Raw genomic sequence first — 13,983 nt, 5'->3', positions numbered from 1 at the left:
TGAAACATTTCTGACTAAAATTATAGAAATTATTAAGGAAAAAACATTTTTTATTTTTCACTTTGACACCCTGTATATTTTTTATTATGCGACTTGGGATATAGGTATGTTAGATTAAATCGACTTATTTTCACTCAAGGAATCTCTGGTATCATTTGTGCCCCTGCATTTAAATACGCCATGTATATTTAAGCTGTCTATAAAAAACAATAAATTTCCTGGATTGTGGAAAATCAAAATTTTATCAAATTTAAGAACAGGCCTGGCCTGCATTTATATGCTCATGTATATGTATTGCCTTTTCTAGCTTGTTGTGTTTTATTTTGAATTAATTTTTTAAACAATAGTTTACAATTACAAAAACAATTAATTTACGGGTAGTGCTGACAAAGTGCATCCTCAGCATCTCGTTAGAGTTCAAATTTGTCAATTGTTTCTACAGCGACAGCAAAATTCATTTTGTCTCCAGACGAAGTATACGAAAAAAAGAAAATTTCTAACACCCCTTGTATGGAGGGTAAAAAATCCTCACGCTGTATGACGAAAAAGGTTGTTCACGAATCACTTTTGGACGATGCCTTTACTTTTTTTTATTATTGCCATAGGTTACTAGACAGATAAAATTGCACGATAACAAGAACTATAAATAATAGACACTAGACTAAGCAAAAATTTTTACAATTTGAATATTTGGTAGGTATTTTGTTTCTTTTTGTAAATTGAGATAATATTTTAGGTTCTTATGGGAATGATATAAGGAAATTTTAAATCTTAAATATTTTCAATACATTTATTCACTTTTGACCTTATTTAAAGGCCATTAAATATATAAAAAATATGAAAAAAATAGCGATGCGAACTATATTGACATTATTCGACTCGAGTATCTCAAAATGAAATAAGTGGGAGAGATTTTGCATTTTCAATTTCTGGGACTATTTTTATTTAAATTCTTTTGCTTAAAGAATTGCTTTGAGAAGTAGTTTACTGCAGCTCAACCAATTCCAAAAAAATCACCCCTTCTTTGTTTCGAACCCCAGTGATGAGCTCTAAATGCTGATCACGATCCCTCAATCCTAGTAACCCCCTAGAACGGGTCAAATTTACCCCCAATATGATGGAAAATTCTATTTTATTCCATTTTAGCAGTTACAGGATTTTTTAAGGGTTGTATGATATAGTCACCCTCGAAAATAGGAAGTTAGCTTGTTGGAGTCTATAAAATCAGATCGGGGGTAGTTGTGACGCATTAAAGGAGGTTGCTGAAAGGGTCAAGGAGGATCTTGTTCATCATAGTCATGATCAGTACCTTTGAAAACTGGAGGAGGAGCATATAGGTTGTTTTTAGGGCGAGAACGAAAATTAAGGGTAGTTTTGGGCCGCTGAGAGGGTTGCGAGGCTTGGGAAGGGTCGTGATCATCATATTCGTGATCAGCACTCTCGAATGATCATTGCTGGGCCTCGAAATAAAAAAGGGGTGGTTTTTCCCAATTGCGGGAGATGTGTAGGGTTAAAAATTCAACGGACCTTAAATTCGGACTCAACACCCTCGAAAACAGAGACGGGAGTTGGTTTTGTAGCTGCACCAAAAACTTCACTGCCTCCGACTTCTTTCAGTACACTATATTCTATATTCTTCTGTATAATGTGTAGTACTGATTAAATTCTATTAGCAATGTATTAATCAATATGGTCATTAATACAATGTTTTTAATTTCATCAATTTCAATGATCCCATGTGAAAATTCAACGACCATCGGACATTAATATAATGTACAAAACACCAAGTAATTAACAACGGTGCAATGCGACGAAGCATCGGTTAAAAATAAATGACCAAACGGATTATTATAACGAGCTTATTATACTTAACTTACTTTTCGTTCTAAATACCAATAGTATAAAAAATTAGATCATATAGTTAAAAAGAAGTTTTTCATAACATTTTTTACAACATATAAACCGAATTAAATAGAAATCGAATCGTATTGGATTGTCCCCAAAAACGATCGGTGGAAATAATTAAAAAAAAAACACTTATCTTCTATCTCTCAAAGGTTAGGATGTGTGTAAAGTGACTTTTCAGTTATTTTCGAATCACAATCAATCACCAATTATCACAACTCATCCGAAATCATCCCCGACCGCCATCTGACGCGATAACCTGCCATTAACTCTAACCTTACCTTGATTGTAGTTCCCAAGCTGCGCCTGAAGGATGTTCACACCGGGCACAACGATAGCAGGCAACGTTCGTGACCGCAACAGCGGTGGTGGCTTCCTGCTAGTCCTTCCCGTGCCTTCCAATCCTACACAGGACGATCTCTGGTCTATCCTGCTAGCCGCCGCCAGCTGTGCACTGAAATAAGACGAGATGTCAGAAGAAATTTTATACAATATGTTTGTGAACTTAGACATGAAGAACAGGTCTTAATAAAAGAAACCAACTGCTAGTACCTCAACAAATGTGGTCAAGGGATGGCATATTTTTTTAAAATCCACTTTGTTGTTCCAGTGTTGCAGTTCTTTTATTAATACCACGAAATAATATGTATGTTTTGTGTATATTAGTGCATTGGCAACAAAACCAGTATAGTATCCGAAGATTTATACAATTGCGAGAAAAATGGTTTGGTGCAAACAATAGAAAAACACCGACTAATGTTGGTTGATATTTTTTGTATTAACAAAATTCAGTTGTTTCTTAGCTATCATCTTTGCGCACCTACTTTGAGAGAGAAGATTTGTAACTTGTCGCAAATAACTTGCATATTACAAACAAGTAAAAAATAAACATGTATACTTCTGATAAATAACATCACTGACTATAGTAGGATCGTATTCGATGCAAACATTTCAAATTTAAAATGAAATTGAAAGTAAAATCTGCAATACCGCTTCATACGCACTATTTCTGGTAGTAGCTGTAGTCGCCCAGGTGCATCGAGTGTACGAAGTGGTCGATTATACGTCAAATACTAACCTGGCGTGTTTGGTCGTAAATCAGAGACCGCCTCCAAAAGACAAGTGAACAGTGGCGCGTACAGAAGTAAAATGTAGTGCATATATGAAATTTAGAAAAACAAATTGGATTTATAATAAATTACATTTAAAATAAACAGCTTATGAGAATAAAGGGATTTTTGTAGAAACAGGGGTGCCAGACGTGAACAGATCCCTTCATCCCTTCATAATATATAAAGAAATTATTCAATTTCTAAACCCTTTAAAACCGTACTACACTGGATCCCTTGACAGGCAATGACTTATAACTTTGCATCGAATATGATCCTACTATAGTAATGTATTTTATTTCATTTTAAATTTCTCTTCCAGTTATGTCATTAAACTACTTGTTACTATTATGCGGATAATTGCGGTTGGTAAATAATGCTACTAAAACTTGTACAGATGTACAATTTCTGACAAGTGAAGTAACCCTTTACTCGTGTATTTGCATCACGAACAAAGACGAAGGGTTCCGAAGAAAAATTTTCGGCATCATAGACCATTGTGTTGTCAAAAGAATAAAAACTTTTGCCTAATATAATGTCTTTAAAATATTTCTTTAAGATAACATAATATTTAAAATGTTTAAGTTTTTGTTTGTTTGTCCCTCGAAACACTTAACTGAGTTAATAATAAACAAAAAGAAACACAACAATGGGAATTAACTAGATAGTGTATTTATGCAAGCAAATAATTTTCAGACAAGATTATTTGGCAATTTATAAAATTGTAGTATATAAGAATTTCTTATTTTTCTGTTTAGATTATCACTAAATTATTTTTATTTGTTATTTGTTATTATTTACTCTTTAGAAATATTCTGTTGAACAAATACAAATTTATTTATTTATTAATTTCTTTCATTTAGTATGTCCAGGAACCAACAAAGCAAATTGGTGTTGTTGGTTGTATATCTGTGGGTACTAAAATAAATTTGAATTGTGGTCCTAAGTAAACATTAGAACAATATCTTTATTATAATGTAATAGTAGGTCAAAATGTATAAGTAGAATTCGGGAGGTCTCTGTTCAAATCAGTTTATACTTCTAATCTATGGTTCAGTTTTAAATAATTAGATATTATCAGGCTGACAACATGGTGTTATTGGTTCAACGAAGGTAGTAAGAACTTATTATATATTTTAGTTTTAAGCGTATTTAATTAAACCTGCTTTGGCTTTGTCTCCATTCACCAAGTTTTCAAGACAAGTCACAGATAAAAAAATATTTGAAACAGTTTTTTTTTTGGTCAATGACTCGCCAAGATATTGATGCAGAAGGATAACATTGATATTTACGTTTTAACAAATATAAAAGAGTATGTACTGCACTATTCTAGAGAGGTTAGTACAAATGTTATCGAATAAACTGAGGCAAAATTAATACACAATATTTGTATTTAAACTGTGGGTTTTTTATGCATTTCCAGTAAATGAATTACGAAAGGCTGCTATTCTGATAATTAAAAATGTTGTTTGGAGATGCTAAATTTGAATTGCGCGGATGCAAGTGCGTTTGCCAACTGGACAATTTTTGGAACTAATCTATATCCAGATATTTATAAAAATAGTGTAACATATTATCTCTAGAAAAATGCCGTGCGTGCTTTATATTTAGCACTCTATTTTCACCATCACGTGCGCGAAGGTACCTATAACAAACGCTCATGAAATTAAATTTGCAATTTAGTAAATTTATTGTTTTGTTTAATGTGTTGTTTTACATGTACGTGTGGTTGCAGGGATAGGAGAGGTATGGGTATGCAGCTGCAAGCGTTTAATTTTATGCTGAACAGTGTTCTGTTTCTGTTTTGAACCGCTTTCGTAGATTATAATGTTATTATCTCCATGACATCGCTGATACTTCATTGTTTGTTGATTTTATATAGCTTCGCCCTAACCCATGATAGAGAGCAGCAGTTGAACTCGTTTAGTTTGCAGCAAATTGTCACGGTTAAGGCCGTTTGCACCCATAAAATGTATTGAAAATTGTATTGTACCGTTTGATAAACTACTGGTAAGTAAGTCAAGTTTGAACTTCGCTTTGCCACTGTTTAACCTTACGTTTGTAACACTACGTTGCTTTGTTTTTATATCTTACTTAAATGAAATAATTTAAAATTGATTTTGGGGATTTATTTCTATTTTTTTTTTCGAATCCGAATCAATGCAATTTGTTTAGACCATAAATAACTTTATCATTTATAATGATAAAACTGGATCGTAAAAAGGATATTTCTTTGCTTTTGAGTACCTACATTCTATTTGGAATTTTCCATGCTGAAATCTTTCTCACCATGTTTCATAAAACTTTTTCAAAGCATAACACCTCTATACGATGGCGTATAAGGTTATATTTCAGTTTGGTTTTATAATCGCATTCATAGCACTGCAGTTCAGAAGTGTCTTTATGTATCAACTCGTGACGTGACGTAGGAGGTTGCTCCTGCGGTTAGATTTGTATTCACATAAATCACATCAAGTTTTTATCTACTGACTGCTTTGGCACATCTAAAAGGTCCTCAGGTTTTGGTTGTTGAGATTTTGGACCATCTTTGTCCATAGATGGGCTGTAAACGGGCTCATTTTCATTATACAGGAGAGTTTCACTGGAAAAATTGTAAATCATTCAAATCTGATTAAAATTTGAGAGTAAAATTATTTGTATAATGGTATGTGACCTATTATATTATTTGGTTTTCCATCCTGTAAGTGTTTTAATTAATAAAAATAGAGATATTACGTCAATTTAATTTTTTTGTTTTATAAACTCTCAATTACTCCTCTACCACCTCTATACAAGTTCAGAAGAAAAAATGTCGTTGAATTCGGTTTTCACTTTTTCCTTGACTTTATTTTTCTCTNGCCGAATGTTCCATAAGATAAGCAAAAATAGCAAAGGGTTGTTCGTCTGTTATGTTTCCGAGATCGAAAGGGAATGTTTCGAGTAATGTTTCAAACTCTCTTCAATTGTAACGTTTCGGCTATGTTTCACTAAATAAGTTTTCAAGTGCTACATTTCTGTAATGCAACAGAAACGTTTCTAGTTAATGTTTTAAATGTTCAGTAAAACATCTCATTTGCAACGTTTCATTTACGTTTCGTGTTTAGTGGGCTGACTGCTTTGGTACATCTAAAAGGTCCTCAGGTTTTGGTTGTTGAGATTTTGGACCATCTTTGTCCATAGATTGGCTGTCAACGGGCTCATTTTCATTATACAGGAGAGTTTCACTGGAAAAATTGTAAATCATTCAAAACTGATTAAAATTTGAGAGTAAAATTATATGTATCATGGTATGTGACCTATTATATTATTTGGTTTTCCATCCTGTAAGTGTTTTAATTAATTAAAAGTTATACATAGAGATATTACGTCAATTTAATTTTTTTGTTTTTTAAATTCTCAATTACTCCTCTACCACCTCAATACAAGTTCAGAAGAAAAAATGTCGTTGAATTCGGTTTTCACTTTTTCCTTGACTTTGTTTTTCTCTTGTATGGAAATATCTGTTTTAATTTAGACGCTATCTTTTCTTGTTATCTAAAGAATAACGGCTTCATTTGTAAATACAGTCATTAGACATATTTCTGAGACTAATTCGATTTTAATTTTGAAAATTTGGGCAATAGTGTTTTCGAGCATCCCCTTTCTCTACTAAAATAATGGCGTCTACCTAACGCTTCCGGTTATACCGGAAGTGGACGTCATCTTCGTTATTTTAAATGCAACACCTTACCTTGTATATTATTGTAATTTGGAAAAAATTGACAAGGCACTGCCTAATTAAAAAAGATGTGTATTTTACAATAATAAAGTTGGAGTTATAAAATTTATAAGGGAAATAACTAAAACTCTAAGCTTCCCTCCTATTATTTCAAAATGCCTTAATATCATACTTTTTGAATTAGGCAGTGCCTTTTTAATTTTTTTCTGAATAAAATTAAATATATCAAAAACGGTTAACTTTTAGAATAGGAAACCTTTATTAAACCTAAAAATTCACGTAGAATCCAAAATTGCAATAATATACAGGGTGTTCCATTTAAAATAACGAATATGACGTCAACTTCCGATATAACAGGAAGCGTTAGGTAGACGCCATTATTTTAGTTGAGAAGGGCATGCCCGCAAACGCTATTGCCCTAATTTTCAAAATTAAAATTGAAGTAGCTCCGAAATATGTCTAATGTCTCGTCACCGTGGGATATTATTGTCTTCGAATATTTTATCGACATCTAACTGACCACCAGAACGGCATGTTTTACGTTTATACTACAGGTCGTTTTTTCACCATAAGCAGTCTAAATTTTATACATAGGCAAATGCGGGCTATCGAATAGGTATATCTCACATGAGTCGCCTATTTCTAGACAAATCCTTTTTAATTCCATGTTATATTTTCAGGGGCATGCTCCTTGGATCATTTTAGACTGAAAGGTCTTAGTAGTAGATAGGTTATGTGAGTTCAAGATAAAAATCCCATGCTTTTTCTTGGTCATCCTGGTCATTTTTTCCCCTTCCCCGCCCAGCCAATCAGAGCGCAGCATTTGGCGGGAAAAATGGCGGGAAATTCAAAATGTATCCACCTAGGGCTTTGAAACAAACAGCTAACAACCGGCTAACAACAGCTAATAACCGGCTACCAACTGGCTACCGCTGCTAACCGGCTGGGTTATTTAAAGAGGAACCTTGACGTGATGCGACGATAAGTTTTCCATGTGAAAGGGTCATCTAGTTCTCAATCGGCGTTTACAGTTGGTGCATAGGGGTCTAAAGCCACTGGTTTCCGAGAAACAAGGTGTTGAAATAAAAAAAATAAATAAATATTTTTAAATATGAAGCCATCTTTCATTTTATATGAAAAAATGAGTTATTTTCGGGTTATTTTTTTTAAATAAGCATACACTCATAATTTTGGAAAGGCGTAGATTTTGCTAAACAAACGTCAACAAAAGTTTATACCAATTTAGCAATATTTCAGTGAATAATTAGTATGTGATATAAGTTTCTAAATATTTAAACAATAATATCGAATTTTATACCATGATAGGTCAGTTTGGGCAAATATTACTAGATGTATGTTATGTTTAACTAGTCAATTTTAGATAATAATCAAATTTTTCTCATATATGGTTGTAACAATTTTAGATTCTAATAAACGTGTTTTAGCTTAATGTGTGTTTATTTGAGATATATTCTACTGTAACTTTTAAACACGATTTCTTGTATACAATTTTGACTGACAGAATTTTCTTTTTTCAGGATTACGAAAACATGGAAAGTAAGAACTCATTAAATTCTTAGGTATTAGGTATTAGTATCATGGAAAAAATAACAGTTTATGTACACTAATGCAAACAGGTAAAGGGCCAAAGGAATTTCCGAAATTTTTCCGCGATAAAAAAATTTTCTCTTCTGAGTCCATGGAAAATTTTTTTCAGCTAAGCCATTGCATGGACCAGATAGCTTGTTTATTCAGCTTCAATCTACTTTTTTTAAATTTCGATACGACCATTTTTCATCGAAATATCGGACTTTTAATGGAAAAGGATTCTTTTGTCTTCAATCATCGATATCTCAGCGACAAATGGTCGTACAGAGAATTGAAGGGCAGTTGCAAAAACTAGAATAAACCTTCTATAACATGCTGCCGAAACTTTTCGGAAAAAATTTTTTTTCATCTTTTATACGAATTTAAAAAAAAAACAGGAAAAAAGGGTAATTTATGGTTTTCTAGAAAATTGAGGGCTAAATTAGAAATATTCACGAAATAACTAATGTTAAGCATGACTTTTATAGTTCGATATACCCAGAAGAACCCTGTGAAGTTTCATCTCGATCTAGAGAACCGTTTCTTCGTTTTAAACAGTCAAAATTTTGAAACAAATTAAAAGGTCACTATTTTTGAGCTTAAGCACCTCATAATCATGATTAATATGAAAAAAAATATTTTTCTTTGAGGTTTCCTCACATTTTTATCACAAATCACGGAAAAATTTTCGGAAATTCTTTTGACTCTTTAATTGTTTGCATTAGTTTATATACTTACATTAATACTGTGCACATGCCAGAGAAATATAATTTATTTTCAGTTGTTTCTTTTGTTTCAGTTTTGAAGAAGTTTAGAAGTTGTAAGTATTTTTTTAATTCCTTCTAGTATTAAAATACCAAAACATTTTTTAGTAATCCATATGTAACTATATTTACAGGGCTATCTTTCAAAAAAGGAGTTTCACCAGAAACCAACACATACCAAGAAAATAAAGAAAGGAACACTAATAGAAAGAAACGCAGTGTCAAACGCAACGCTGAACCAGTTTCAGAAGAAGAAAGCGTAAGAAGAAAGTGTTACAAAAAGGAAACGACAACGAAATCATTAAACAAAGCACAGTTAGAAAACAAGAATTTTGAGAGCCATACTATTTCAACAAGCGAAACCCTCGAATCTAATTTAGAAGCTAAGGATCCTGCAAGAATTATTATACCATCAAAACAGAACCATGTGGAAGAGGAAGGCGAAGACAACGAAATCCTAAACGACTACGAAATTAAAACCATTGGAAGCATCCAGGAGATCCGAGGAAAATGCGAAAAATTCGATCAGGAAATTGAATCCTTCCCAGATATTATGGGGAGCAAACAGTTTCTGATGGTGGATGAAAACCTTCAAAGTCACATAGAAACACTAGATAGGATCGATGCTAAAGACAGCACGATAATAAGAAAAGAAAGAAAGAGCGCAGTTAGGTATATATGTTTGCTTATAGACAGATTGGAAATAATTGCTAAAAAGAATCATGAACAGTTGGTAAAACCAAACCAAATGGCACTAGCTCCAATTTCAAGAGAGCAATTTCTAGAGGGTAAAAAAGAAGAATAACTGTTTGTATTAATGTGATAAAACCATTATTATATGTTTCTAGTCTTGCCAATTTTCATTGTTTTAATTGTTATTAATCATATCTAAGTTAATGTTAAAAATTCTTCGCGTTGCTGTTATGATTGTCTAATAGTTTTATTTTGGTAACAAATAAAGGTTATTTAATGATTCATCGGTTTCGTTGTTGATTAATCTTTGTCAAGGGTGTTAATAGGACAGTAGGAATACATCTTTATATGATTGCATTAATTATTAATTATAATCTATGAGGTAGGTGTGTCTTTTTGTATTAATTATATTTAGAGATGTCATTTTTAGTTTTTATTTTGGATATTTATTTATCATAAGTTTACTAAGTATTGTCATTGTATAATTCAATACTAGTTGAGGCATGGAGTAGTAGTTTCCCATAATATCAGCAGTTAGGAAAGTTGTCTGCAGGGTTAGATATATTTTGCATACATTGCTTGATTTCATTGTTTGAATTAACTTAATATCATTAAAATGAAGTAAAACGAGGCGAGAGTTAATAATAAAATGTATATTTTCAACATAAAAATTTATATAAATATATATTGATTTTGATTAACTGTTTTTCTGGTATTAGTTAGGCAATTCTCAATACAAGAACAAGCCTGTTAGCATTTGATTGGATAAAAGCTCCAAATTTGATTATTACAAAGCACATTTTACTTAAAAGAAAAATCAACAAAACGGAATTGTCAGTTGTCAAAAAATACCACTAGGTATACTAACATTGATAATCCAATAAAAATTTTATTTAAAAAAAAATCCAAACAGGATGATTTTTTCAGGGTTGCCTGGGGACTGCCTTCTGAGTATCCAATCAAAAGATCACACTCGAACTCTTGGTACGACTTGAGCTATGGGGGTGGTTTTCTAAATGTTTTTTTAGAGCAAAATGACCTTAATAAAAGTTGTAGAGGTTCAAATTCTGAATAACTTTTGTTTAGAACCTCTTGGTTGGATACTCAGGAGGCAGTCTCCAAGCAACCCTGAAAAAATCATCCTGTTTTGATTTTTTTGCGGCCCCTATAAGCCGAACACAATTTTTTTGGATTATGAAGGCAAACAAGAACAAAATGAAAGAGCATGTGTATTATGTTATTCTTATTACCTGTTTCAATCCTAGTTAATATATTATTTTTATATTTTATTTTCATAACATTGTTACGAAAACATTATAGGTATTAATCTATTAATTATATTTTATTACACCATTATTTTACAACAATAATTATTATTTGAGATATTAACTATTTTTTAATTACTTATTGATACAGGATAACACAAAGATTAAGCACGACTAATTAAGAAATTTCAAAAATCATCGGTTGATGTTTTACACAGTTGTTACTACTTAAAAGAATAAATAATAAATTAACAACTACAATAAGGTAAACAGTAGTATATATATTAAAAAAAAAGTTTGAAATATTAATTCTAAACCAAACGTAAATTCTGGAAAGATAAACAGTAAGTTACATTCTGACATAAAAGAGTGCATTTTGTTAATTAGTTGATTAGTAATAAAATGTTTCTAAAAACTTCGCGTTTCTAAATTGAACGGGGAATTAAACCCTTGTTCTAGAAAAGACCAGTGACGTATCAAAAGAAAGTTTGGGGGCCCAAAGGAGGCCTGACCCCAGAAAAGTATCTATAACTATTAGGAAGGGCTAATGATGCAGGTAATCTAAGTTAGCCTACGTTCCAAGTTTGAGCTACATATCTCAAAATCTGTGGGAGATACAAAGAAAAAACAGAAAAAATATTAAAACTTTAACACCCTGTACCATGGTAACGAAGCTTTTACGGTCATATGTTTGTGATCACGCGTAGATTCACCCCTCCCCCCCTCCTGAATAAAGACATGCTATTATGAAACATGCTGTATATTATTTTCTGCGCTGAAACCTGTGACATAACACAAACAATTTGATCCAAACGTCACTTCAACACCTGTCACTAAAAAAATTACCTGTCAACCCCAAAAAATGTCAAAAAGAAATCTCCCTCCTCAAGAATCCTCACAATTCCTCCTAAGCGAACTGAACGACAGCAATTCATCCTTCGAAAAAGACGAGGATGGGTCATCAAAGACGTCCATGAATCCCAGCGGCAGCGGAGAAAAGATGACAAAAGCAGCTGAAGAAACAGAAACAGAATACGAGCAGATAGCAACTGAGAAGATCATGTCCATCAAAGCGGAAGTTGAGAAGATTCAGCAACAGATCGCGGATTATAGCAAGGAACAACTACAGGAGGAATTCAAGATATTGGAAGAAATGTTGATACAGCAAACGCTGACACTGGATAATATTGATACTAGAGCCTTAGATTCTGTGAGGGAGTTGAGAAAAAATACCATACGTTTCGTTCAGGACTGCATGAAGCAGATGGACGTTAAATTGAAGTAACTCTAGGCTAACCTTCTGTTAAAAATTTGCTAATAATTTAAAATATTCCTAATAATAATATTCCATAAATATAAAACGTCTGCTAAGTACACTGTAAGTATTATTTAATGTATATTTTTTCTACTGAGAAATGATATATGTTTTCCAAAATTATTTTATCCTTATTGAAAAAAAAATAGTTATTTTTATATTTTATACGAGGCATGTCCACAAAGTAAGAGTACTCAATTTTATTTTAAAATCCAAACGGCGGTATATTTATGAAAAATTTACATATTCAGACACTATTTTTTGACGTAGTCGCCAGCAACCTCAATGCACCTTATGAACCGAGGGATGAACTTCTTCAAAAAATGACCAGTGTCCCACTTACCCGCTTAGGTCGTTATAGGTGGGTGTTTCATGGACTGTATGACATAGCCGCCTCTCGGGCCCATTGTTTCATCGTCGGTAGAAAACCTTTTTCCATCCATAAGCACCTTCAGAGAAGAGAAAAGATGAAAATCAAAAGGTGACAAGTCAGGGCTGTAAGCATGGTGGTTCCAAGTTGTTTTGCGACGTTGGCTGTGTGAGCACCTGCATTGTCCTGCAGCAAGCACACTCCTCACATTCCCCTTTTTTGTTGTGTATCACCCTCAGTACCGCGCGGCATTAATTATTCCCTCCTAGGGCAAAAAGTCAATGATGTGAATCCCTTTACGGTCCCAAAACAGTTGCCAGGTTTTTACGACTTTGTTCACCTCGGAACAACGGCACTCATTTCAATACGCCACTACAACAACACTTCTCAACTGACTGAGATAAATCAGCGCGCGTTGGGCTCCCAACTTTTTGGCCTTAAATGCAGTGTTGTCAACTTTATCGAAAACAAAATCTCAATACTCTTACTTTGTCGATATGTTTCGTATAATTTTTTTTTATTACAACAAACACTGATGCCAAGAAAATGTAAAACCTTTTAAATTCAGAGTACGAATCATAAATAAACTAGAAGATTATATAATTATTATAAACACGCTGATACAAAAGAGGAATAAGCGTCACGCCGCCAATGTCTTTCTACCTCGGGTATCGAATGCGGTTAATTCCAAGAGTGTGACTCAGGGGTCTTCCTGGAATCTCAACAAATATCGTGTGGATTGTAACTAATGCAAATTATATACGTACCTATTATTGTTTTATTAAACTTTTAGCAGGATTTATTGTGTCTATATCTCTAAAACCAAAAAAATATATTTAATGTTTGTAAGAAGCGTTGTTTATTTCTATAAATGGCTTCAAATCTATGCGCAAATGAAATTTCTTATGATTCTTATTTTCATTTTCATAAATCATAATAAATCATTATTACTATATTATGTATACAGGGTGCTAGTAAATAAGTGCGACAAATTTCAGGGGGTGATTCTACATGAGAAAATAATGGCAGTTTGCTTATAAACGTATGTCCGCAAATGATTCGTTTTCCGAGATACAGGGTGTCAAAGTTTTTCTTAAAAACTGACGATTTAATTTATTGCTCTGAAACCGGTCGAGATGTGCAAATGAAATTTGGTGGGTTTTAAGAGGTAGTTATTGCGCATTTTTTGACACGCAATTAAGAATTTTATGTTCATCATTGGCGCGCGTACGGGTAATAATCTCAATTTTTTTAAAG

General features: G+C 32.7%; 2 protein-coding genes across 5 annotated transcripts; both read left to right on the top strand.

The window, feature by feature from the left end:
* The first annotated feature begins 4,010 nt into the window (after positions 1-4,010).
* LOC108912736 lies at positions 4,011-10,060 on the top strand. Of its 4 annotated transcripts, XM_018718076.1 has the most exons (6): positions 4,011-4,127; positions 4,750-4,760; positions 4,897-5,024; positions 8,271-8,289; positions 9,119-9,139; positions 9,218-10,060. In XM_018718076.1, the coding sequence occupies exons 4-6, from the start codon at positions 8,283-8,285 to the stop codon at positions 9,886-9,888; spliced, it is 699 nt and encodes a 232-aa protein (XP_018573592.1). In that variant the 5' UTR covers positions 4,011-4,127; positions 4,750-4,760; positions 4,897-5,024; positions 8,271-8,282; the 3' UTR covers positions 9,889-10,060. The 4 variants fall into 4 exon arrangements, with proteins under 4 accessions (XP_018573592.1, XP_018573625.1, XP_018573614.1 ...); XM_018718109.1 differs by lacking the exon at positions 4,897-5,024; XM_018718098.1 differs by lacking the exons at positions 4,750-4,760; positions 4,897-5,024.
* Positions 10,061-11,903: 1,843 nt separating this feature from the next.
* Positions 11,904-12,326, top strand: LOC108912662 (BAG family molecular chaperone regulator 5-like). The gene has a single exon (XM_018717971.1). It carries the CDS (start codon positions 11,904-11,906, stop codon positions 12,324-12,326), a length of 423 nt encoding a protein of 140 aa, XP_018573487.1.
* Positions 12,327-13,983: the final 1,657 nt, after the last annotated feature.

This window comes from Anoplophora glabripennis, unplaced genomic scaffold (assembly GCF_000390285.2).
Source record: "Anoplophora glabripennis isolate ALB-LARVAE unplaced genomic scaffold, Agla_2.0 scaffold33, whole genome shotgun sequence".
Lineage (NCBI taxonomy): Eukaryota > Metazoa > Arthropoda > Insecta > Coleoptera > Cerambycidae > Anoplophora > Anoplophora glabripennis.
Note: the sequence above shows the minus strand (reverse complement) of the source record. Positions and strands in the feature narration are given on the sequence as shown.

Bases quoted from the DNA above. Each gene is read 5' to 3' on its own strand.
- LOC108912736 (XM_018718098.1), top strand. The intron at 9,140-9,217 runs GTAAGTATTTTT...CTATATTTACAG, and splicing joins TTTGAAGAAGTTTAGAAGTT to GGCTATCTTTCAAAAAAGGA.
- LOC108912662 (XM_018717971.1), top strand. From the start codon at position 11,904: ATGTCAAAAAGAAATCTCCCTCCTCAAGAATCCTCACAATTCCTCCTA.